The 9909-nt window shown below is 31.7% G+C and overlaps 1 protein-coding gene and 1 non-coding gene across 2 annotated transcripts; both read right to left on the minus strand.

Annotated features, from left to right (window-relative positions):
- Nucleotides 1–11: 11 nt before the first annotated feature.
- LOC107904937 (uncharacterized) lies at nt 12–1260 on the minus strand. The gene is made up of 2 exons (XR_005914093.1): nt 1072–1260; nt 12–976 (listed from the first exon to the last, which is right to left on the minus strand). It is a non-coding gene; the product is annotated as an uncharacterized protein (transcript).
- Nucleotides 1261–3103: 1843 nt separating this feature from the next.
- LOC107904936 (protein WHAT'S THIS FACTOR 9, mitochondrial) lies at nt 3104–5731 on the minus strand. Its single transcript, XM_016831479.2, has 2 exons — nt 5330–5731; nt 3104–4369 (listed from the first exon to the last, which is right to left on the minus strand). Exons 1-2 carry the CDS (start codon nt 5605–5607, stop codon nt 3355–3357), a joined length of 1293 nt encoding a protein of 430 aa, XP_016686968.1. The 5' UTR covers nt 5608–5731; the 3' UTR covers nt 3104–3354.
- Nucleotides 5732–9909: the final 4178 nt, after the last annotated feature.

A 9909-nucleotide genomic window follows, 5' to 3' on the forward strand; every position in this document is an offset into this window, starting at 1 on the left:
CCCCAAAGTGATTGAACCGAAAAAGAAAAGTCTTACTAATAAAAGGAAATCAACCATTTTTCAAGGCCATTTCCAAAGCCAAAGAAGAAAAAATTATCTCACAAATATCTCCTAAAAGGTAAAACACCCACGTTGCTCTGACTCTTCATCTTCTTTTTTCTGTTCAACATGTCTCGACTCATTTCTGCATATAAGTTTGACGATATGGCCTTCCAATGATGCTCCGAGCATATGGGGGAAAAAAATTAAACAAAATATGAACATACATTTGTTGGATACATGCTCATATACATCCAAGTCCGTGTAACAAAGAAAATCCATCTTCAGTATGGAGCCCAAAAGGCTGACAAGAATAAAAACGAAAGGATAGGGAATACAAAAAATCAAAAACAAACACAAAAGTCTACATTATGATGGTGTGTCTTTCATCAGCTATACAATTTTTTAGACAGAACATTCAAGTGTAACATTAGAGGCCATCTTGCTAGACTAATAAACATGCTTTCGGTACTCATCATCATTGAAGAAAAAGGAACGTAAAAATTGACAGGTAGTAGATGCAACATAGTTTGGCAAAGGATTGGCAACTACCTGTGTAACCGGAAGGAGTAGTGGAGGAAAAGTGAAGTATCTTGAACCAATTATCAGAGAATTCCATCAGAGGAAATAATCGGGCATTCTACAAGTAACATCGAGTTCTCCTCTCCTTGGAGCTGGCTCAAACTGTAGCCAGATGAACTTAATGGTTTTACAAACACAAGGAAGAGGCATCCGGGAATTCAATTTCAAAAGTTAGCTATTGCTCTTTTACCTTAATTTGTGTGCAATGATAGGAAAAGGAAAAAGAGGGAAATGGGGGAAGAAAGACCTGGATGAATGTGCGACTCTTGCAATCATCGACTTCCAAAATCAAAGCCTTGTTCCCACAACGATAGCAATAATTAGGGGCACTAAATATGATTACCACCTTTCGTTCCTGTTACAAGGAAATAATTGGGAATTCATAAACCCGAGCAAGCATATAAGCAAAAAATAATAAGAGTTTAACTTGTAAGAATCATGAATGATTACATGTGCCCAGTTAAACCCATCCATAACCAGTTAATGAACTCTAGCAATCAATTTTAAGTTGTTTGTGTGATTGAATTGTTCAGATATATCCTACAAACAAGAACTTAAACTTTTGTTATTAAAATACTGAAACAAAAAAGGCAAGACAACAACAAAAAACTTGAAGAATGGTCACTCCGAACATTAGTTACAAACCAAAAGTATAGCCAGCACCATGAGGTGAGATGCCCCAACCACATCGATCATCTGGATCAGACCACAATAAATCACACATGGGACCTTCGTAAGGAACCTCTTGAACACAGTCAAAGTTCTTATGTTATCCAGGGTTTCAATTGAAGGGACAATCCACCATGCAGACACCTAAGATGAAGAAAAAAACACTACATCAGTGAACAGAAACACAAATAGCATTTTAACTACCATCATCTCCCTTCCTAGAACAAAGTCGAGTTTGAACGTTGCCAAGGCAATACATCTTTTTAGCCAGGAGTAAAACAATAGAGCAATACAGTCGTTTATCTTGACTTTACAATAACCGCTAAATACAAGAAACATCTAATTGCTTCCATGACATTTCAAAAAAATTTGGTGTCATTTCTTAAAGTAAGAGGCTTCTAGTTCCTAATTAGAATGATTTCAAAATGAAACCGGATAAAGGTAGCAACCTATAAATCCCAACTTTTTCTTGCCCAACCAAAAAGACAAAATGAGTTCTCAAAACTTAAAATTCAGATAGAATGAATATGATCAAAGCTAAAATAATATAGATAAAAAATATGGAGCACAATAAGAGCATTCAATTGCAAAACCAAATGAAATACAATTAAAACATAAATGCCAAACATCAAAGAGACTAAGGCCAATATGCATGCCCTTAGTTCTTTCTTTCCTAAAATTTATGTTGCTATTAATTGAAATCAAAACAGTTTGCACCTCATATTAGTTCTACCCACCAAAGCAGTTAATCGAAAATAGTCAAAAAGGTCGGTAAAGATCTTCCAAACATTAGCATTTCCATATCTGTAAGCAAAGCATTGTAAAAAGTATTATCACGGATTTGCAAGAGAAAGAAGCAACTACAATCAAAGCAAATACAGTACCAATTTATTTTCTTAACTGGAAATAAGCGCAGTTTAAGAATATCATGAAGACAAAAAAGATAATGAATAGACATTTAGTAAGGCTAGCACATTTGAGGCTATTATTACTACACCCTTTCAAATGAAGGTTATGCAATAAAAACTCACTTTCGCAGGCATTTAACATAAAACCCATAAACTTGAGTGATCCGGCAAGAGAAAAGAATGACTAAAGATTTCGCTTGACATTTACTACAATAATTGGTTAAAAGCTCATATTAGAGCTTGAATTAAGACTAAGGTATGAATAATATAACACCAAAAATTTCAAAATTTGTGCGTAAGTGTGAGGATGAGGGAAAAAGTAAAAGAAGATGCAGACTTCATACCTGGCAGCTTTCATGATTTCCTCTGAGAATGGTAAGGGACTTCTCAAGCCACCAATAGATGAAATAGTAGAAAAGTGGTTTTATCCAAATGAAATACACAAATGGCTTACTGCTTAAAATTGCTATCGATCTCAGTGTTGTTGATTTCAATTTCAAAAGATTATGCTAGCAATGCAGAATCAACTATGCACAAAGTTAACATGTATCTTTGTGAACAGAAAGAAGTAACGGTAAGCAGAGACTCCGATGAATTTAAATATCTAGCATCAACCTAGCGCAGAGTATAATTCCATTTAAGTGGAAATTAATGATAAAAACTGCCAGCAAAACATTTCCCTACATGTACCTCTTACATTACATCGAATTAAAGTGCATCCACCACAAAGAGAACAAAAAAAAACAAATACAATAAAATGCAGCCACTCTAGATCCAAAGAAAACCCTATCTAAAGGAAAAAATCTGAAGTAGTTCACCATCACTCTAACCAGTATAATCGTCCCTAGAAATCGTCCAAAAGGCGGAGGCACGTTTAATTTATAACTTAAAGCCCACAAATATCAATCCAAGCAAGTTTTTTTTTTTCTTCTTTCCTCTGTAGTGATGATAGGAGGATGTGGCCAAATTTCAGTTACACAACTAGGAGTCAAAACATATAATCCTTATACACCTCTTAATACATCAGTTTAAAATAAACAACTGTTTGGTTGAGAAAAATAAATTTAACATAGCTGTTAAGAAATCATCAATCACATGACTCTTTCAATGTAGCCGCAATATAATCTACCATGTAATCATATTACTCTTTACGAAATTAATCTTCCACATCAGAGGTTTCCTCATCGTATTCATCACCTGTTTCAATCTCTTCATATTCTTCGTCTTCATCATCATCATCATCATAATCACCACCTTCTTCTTCTTTGTCTTCCATTCTGTTCTCCATGTCTTTCAGCAAAATGTCTTCTCGAGGTATCAGATTCGCACCTTTACCACGATAAAGAAGCCCCGTCCTCATTACGTGATAGAACTTATGTCTTAGACGAACAAGAGGATGTGGATTCACTAGTTTTCCCCGTCTGTATCCTTCCTTGAGAGCCACAGTTGTCGTTTTGCACTTCAACGAGAGGTAGAAAATCCCAGGATATCTAGTAAACAATCGAGTAAACTTATGCGGGATGTTCAGCTCCTCTCGCAAGCTTCTCAAGTAGTTCCTCTTGGTCTTCTTATGAATTGTCAAGCTCAAAAACTCATGCAATACACCAACAGCCCTTTTCTCCATAAGCTCACTATTCGGATCAATATGCCGAGAATCTTCGTACGGAGATATGTATGGAAGCTTCTGAAACTCCTCCATCCAAGCTCTCACCTTCTTTTGTGCTCCATAACCCCTTGGGAAATTCATCGGGAATGCTAATGTGGTTTGGCCCCTCTTAAATTGCCTGTACTCATCACCCATCTCCTCACCCTCATTACTTTTTTCCAATGCTGAAACAGCAAATTCCTCGCGCCATCGTTTGAGTCTCAAAGCTGAAACACCAGTTGGTGCCTTAACAAAACTGAAATGATCAGGGTATTTCGGGATCAACACTTTCTCAAAGTTATCTGGCAAACCAAGATCCCATTTCAAGGAATGAAGGGACTGAAGAGGTGCAGTCCTACTTCTCATCATCATAAGCACCTTTGAAAGCCTCTCTATGGTATCATTCTCATGCGCTTGGTGTATGCTTTGCTCTTGCGAATCTAACAAGAGTGCAGTGCCCGTCAATCGAAAGCAAGGCAAATTCACGTAACGCGCATGTGGGAATTCTTCAAAGAGAGTAGGGTACCTAAAACAAATTCAGAAGAACCAATTTGCAATCACCAACGGCTATACTTCGTATTCAACTCATAGTCAATACCAGTTTATTAAACAAGGTCTCTTGTTAGTGCCAAATGGTTTATGTTACTCATGCTCGAGGTTAGTGCAAGATATGGGAATATATGCCTGACATGAGAATGCTCAAAATTTTCAAAGGTTTTATGTGTTTGAACAATTATACTCTACAATTTATAGCCATTGTAATGTAAAAAGAGTCCAGTAACACAAGATATAACAACACAGCAATGTGGGAATGCATCAAACAGAGTAGAACACTTAACACAGAGTCGGAAAAACCAATTTGCAATTTCCAACTACTATTCTACATATTCAACTCAAGTTAATATCACTTTACTAAACAAGGAAAACCACTCTTTTGGCAATGTCTACCAAGTTATGTTAATCAGGCTTGAGGTGAGTGCTAAATACAGATAAATATATGTCTTAGACGAGTATGTTCAAATTCTTTTAAGTTTTTCAATGTATTTTGAAGGAGCTATGATCGGAAATATGGCGTCGAATACAAATATTTTAAGAAAATGAAGTGTCCGGGTATCACGAGAAATAACAACACAGCAAATTACCCACCAAAAAGGATTCACTAATGCCAAAACCTACATATAGGGTATTGCTTTGTGATTCTGCCATTGAAAAGAAAAATACAAATATATTGGCTAACCAAAACTAAAAGCACAAATTTCTTTGTAACAAAAAGGGTGATTTTAATATAAATTTAATCAATTTTTCATATAATATAAATCATGATTGTATCATGTATAACAACTTTTACATTACAATGCAAATAGTAAACAACAAAAATGGCAATTAAAATGAAGCTTTTTAAAAAAGAAATGAAAAAAACTATTCATCGTTGCAAAACCAGCTAAAAAGGGCATTTCAAAAATGGAGGATACGAGGCCAAAAATACCTACGCAAGAAGCGAAGAACGGGGACAGTGAGGCCGAGGAGCTTTTGCCAATCGGCGAAAGACTTGGCAGTGAGAAAACCGGTGGGCGAGCGTTTAATAGCATCCTTCAAGAGGCAAGCCGCTTTGAGATCGGTGTCGGTGTCAATCACGTGGTCAAGGCTACGATTCTTAACCCATTTCAACCTCACTTTCACTATGCCCCTCCATTGTTGATGCTCAAATTGGGGGTGTGAAAGTAGGTTTCTTATTGAGGAAACAAATATTTTGGCTTTGAACATTATTTGTAGCAGCTGCAAAAGTATCACCAATTAAAGCGAAAAACATATAATCTTTGGTGAATTTTGTTTAGTTTTCTTTTCGATACTGAGAGAACTGGAGCAGTGCTTTTCAGTCGTTTACGTTTGGTCTAATTCTGGTTTTAGTATATCCACTATATTGAAATTTGATATTTAATCCTTCTTTTTGAAATTGTAATTTGATATTTTATTTTTAGGTAAACCATCAAAATAGTCACTTTTGTAACATTTTAGTCATTGAGCCATTAATTGTCGTTGACCATATAACGGTAAGCTAACGTGGTGGTATGTTAAATCATTAATTCAATAAAATATTTTAGGTTAAATTATACAATTGATCCTTATATTTTTCTATTTTGAGCAATTTAATTTTTTCTTTTATACTCTTTTTTTTCCTTTATTTTCAATTCTTTTATCCATCTTTTTTAACGTAATTTTTGTATGTTTTTCATTTATTAAAAAATTATGTCAACGCTAATTCTCATGCCCTCTTTCATGTAACTGCAACTTCAATAAAAAAAATTGATTATTAACTTAAGCTCGTATGAAGAAAAGTTTCAACATGTCAATTTGTAAGTAATCTTATGCCAGCCACGGTTAATTCTTCAAGTAATTGGCGTCTTTTTTTAAAAAAAAAAGGGGATTTTCTTGCTTTTGCTTACCTAAAAATCAAGTCAATACTTTTACAAAATTTAGTTTATCTATTTATTCTTTTAAGAATTTAACCTTCTATTTTTCGGATTAAAAAATACGCTTTCAAATTAACACATTTTACTCAAAAAGTTAATGATATTAACTATTTGAACTAATCAATAACATTATAAAAAAATATAGAGACCAAATTATATTAGAAATGAAAGCATAAAAATTAAATCTTAAATTTAAGTATAAAAGAGAGACTAAAATTGAGGAAATATAACTTATTTTAGTTTTGCTCAAAAATAATTATTTTAGTCTAAATTGAGTAACAAATTAAATTAATTAATTAGAGGCATGGACCTAATTGAACATTTTAAATGCTTCAAATAGGGATCTAATTGTATAAGCAACAATTTAGAACATTTCTACCAATTGCTTTTAAGGCATTGTCTCCTAGCATTCATTATTTGTTGCAGTTAAAGTGATTGGATGGAATTTTGATGTAGTTAAGATGATAAATTATATTTAAAATAATATAGTGACACGTTAATCATCAATAATTATCAAGTAGTAAAAACATCAACCATGTTTAGGTTCTGTATTTTCAATCTCTGGCCGAAGTGATTTATTATTCAATAATTCAAATTTATAAATATTTTTATAATCAAATTTAAATACAAATTATTTTTATTATACTTTGAGAAGTGAAATCGATTTTTTAGGGTTTGAAAATTGGTTTAATTGATTCTAGACCCGATTAGATCCATGAACATCTTTAGGAGGCATTTGGTTCCCTTAATGCAACATTATATTATGGCATATAATATTACATTTCGAAATAAAATTAATGTATTTATATTTCAACATTCCGGTCATCTTGTAATATAAGTTGTAACTCATTATGACTCATTTCTTAAGAAATCTTATATTAGCAACTTACCTTTTGTTTTTATTAAGGGTGAACAAAACTCGATTCGACTCGAAAAAATCAAAAAAAATTCAAATTTCGAGTTAAACGAATCGAGTTATTCGAATCAACTCGAATTTTTTTTTCAAATTTCGAGTTCGAATCGAGTTGAGTTTTCGAATTCAAATAACTCGAATAATTCAAATATCAAACTATAATATTTTACATTTTTACCCCAAACTCCCAAATCTTTTTACTTTTCCCTTAAAACTTTTACTCCTTCCCACTTTCCCCCCAAAACTTTTACTCCCCTCCTCTCCCAACCCCCTAATCTACCCAAAATCCATTTCCCACCAAAATTTTACTCTCCCATTTACTTTTTCTCACAATTTTACTCCCAAAACCCCTCAAAACCTTTTATTTTCCCCCAAAATTTTTACTCCCTCCCACTTTTCCCCTAAAACTTTTATTCCATTCCCATCCCACCTCTCATCTACCACAAACCCTCCCCCCTCTAATTTTTGCTTTTAAATATTTTCCCTCCAAAATTTTACTCCCCTTATTTACTTTCCCTCAAACTTTTATTCCCCAAAACTTTTTATTTCCCCCCCTAAACTTTTACTTCTCATTCTTTACTCTCAAATAAAAAATCAAAATTATCCAAAAAAATCACTAAACATAAATAGTAATAATTTTATTTATATCTACTATTTATATTATTAAATTAAATTTCACATTTTATATTATTTATATTATTGAATTGTTTAGTCATATTGAATATTTATATTAAAATTGAATTATTAATTATGTCATAAAATATTCTTGTTAAAATTTTATATTTGTATCAATTTCACATTTTATTTTTAAAATAACTTTTATTAAAAAATCATATTTTTACATTTAATATATTTTTTAATTCCAAAATACATAGTGACAAGAATCTGAAGATAATTGAAACAACTAAGCAAGCAAAGAAGCTAACTAGTATATAAAAAATTAATAAATAAATTATGAGGTGATGAAAGTTAATAAAAATTTTGATTAAGGTGGGCAAATTTTATTACGATAGGTGACAGTGGTTACAATGACCCAAAATTATTTTTTAAAATTTAAATCGAACAAATATATTCGATTTGATTCTTTTCGAATTCTATCTCACTCGACTTGATTCGAGAAAACTTCAAATAAAGTTAGGATGATAAGATGAGATTCAAAAACTCGATTAACTCGAAAATTTTCGATTCGATTCGATCGAATGCTCACCCCTAGTTTTTATTATTCTATCAATTTAGGCTTCTTTGTTTAATAAAGTTTAAGACTAATAAAAAACGAATAACTATTTTTTTTTCTTCATAATGAACTAGTTGATATCATCCATTATAATTATAACCATTGTATTTCATTTATTAATATATTAATTGTGATTGATGTTGTAATCATTTTTCATGAACTATTATAATTATGATTTATAAATTTATTTCAAAATAATATATTTACTTATTAATATAAAAATTTTGGCAAAGAGTAAGAATTCTAATAATTTATCATAACTTATGGAAATTGAGACTAAAAAATTTAAAAGAATTAAACTTATTAAAAAAATCTATAAGAAGGGCAATTGAATAAAATGTACTTCTAAGTAATATTACATTTCGTCAATTAAATACTTGTATTTTACATTCCAACCAAATGAAATAAACCAGGTAATCTCACATTCCTCCCATAATCTTATTGCAGAACATTATCTAAGATTCGGCGATCCAAACGCCCCCTTAGTGTTTAGTAATTGTAATCAAGTATATATATTTACATTTGGTCAAAGATAAATATTATTTTTAAGTAGTAAATTATAATTATAGAGGACAACAGATGGATCGATTTCAAGTTGTTAAAATGTTTAGAACCGAATCTAAAAATTGAACAAACAAACTATTAGAATGAAAAAGAAAACATAATTGAAAAGAAGAAAATCAAAACACGAGGAAATAAAATTTTGGCCAATGTTTGATGAATTTTGAAATGATCAAAATGGGATCTTATTTTCCGAAAAGATGAGGCCAAATATGAATCTGAAAGTGAAAATTAATTCAATTAGGAGCAATTCAAGAACCTAAACAATTTAAGAATGGGTAAAAAGAGATGAAAGATGAAAGAAAGATTAAAAAAAAATGATGCTGGTGTTTGCGTCCATGGGCAGGGTCTGTCTCAAAATGGGCTAATCAATCTTTGTGTCCCCTGTTTTTATTTTCTTCTTCACGGTATTTGGAGAAGTGTCAACTTCCCCGATCATTTTTGGTAGCGCTTAACTTGTTAGTTAACAGCTGTTTTAGGTCAACAAATGACAAGCTTAGTGGTGTGAATTTCTAAAACAAACAAGAATATTTCCATCATGGGGGAATGAGAAATTCTTTTAGAGGGGAAATTCAATTATAAAATTATGAGAGATTAAAATATAATTTTATTATGTATTAATTTTATTATTTTATTGTTTTTGAAGAGACTAATTAGACTTATTTTTCATTTTTGAGAGGTCAAAGTATAATTTTATCATATATTATTTTATAATTTAATCATTTGTAGGGATTAAATTACAATTTTTCAATTTTTTGGAGGCCAAGACTCTACCTCCCCTTTAGATTCACCCTTGATTTCACTTAAGCATTGCAATAACGTTAAAATATGCTCCAAGCCACTCTACTTTCTATACATTTGGAATTTAATCCTTTTACTTATATTTT

The sequence above is a fragment of the Gossypium hirsutum genome, chromosome D05 (genome assembly GCF_007990345.1).
Source record: "Gossypium hirsutum isolate 1008001.06 chromosome D05, Gossypium_hirsutum_v2.1, whole genome shotgun sequence".
NCBI lineage: Eukaryota > Viridiplantae > Streptophyta > Magnoliopsida > Malvales > Malvaceae > Gossypium > Gossypium hirsutum.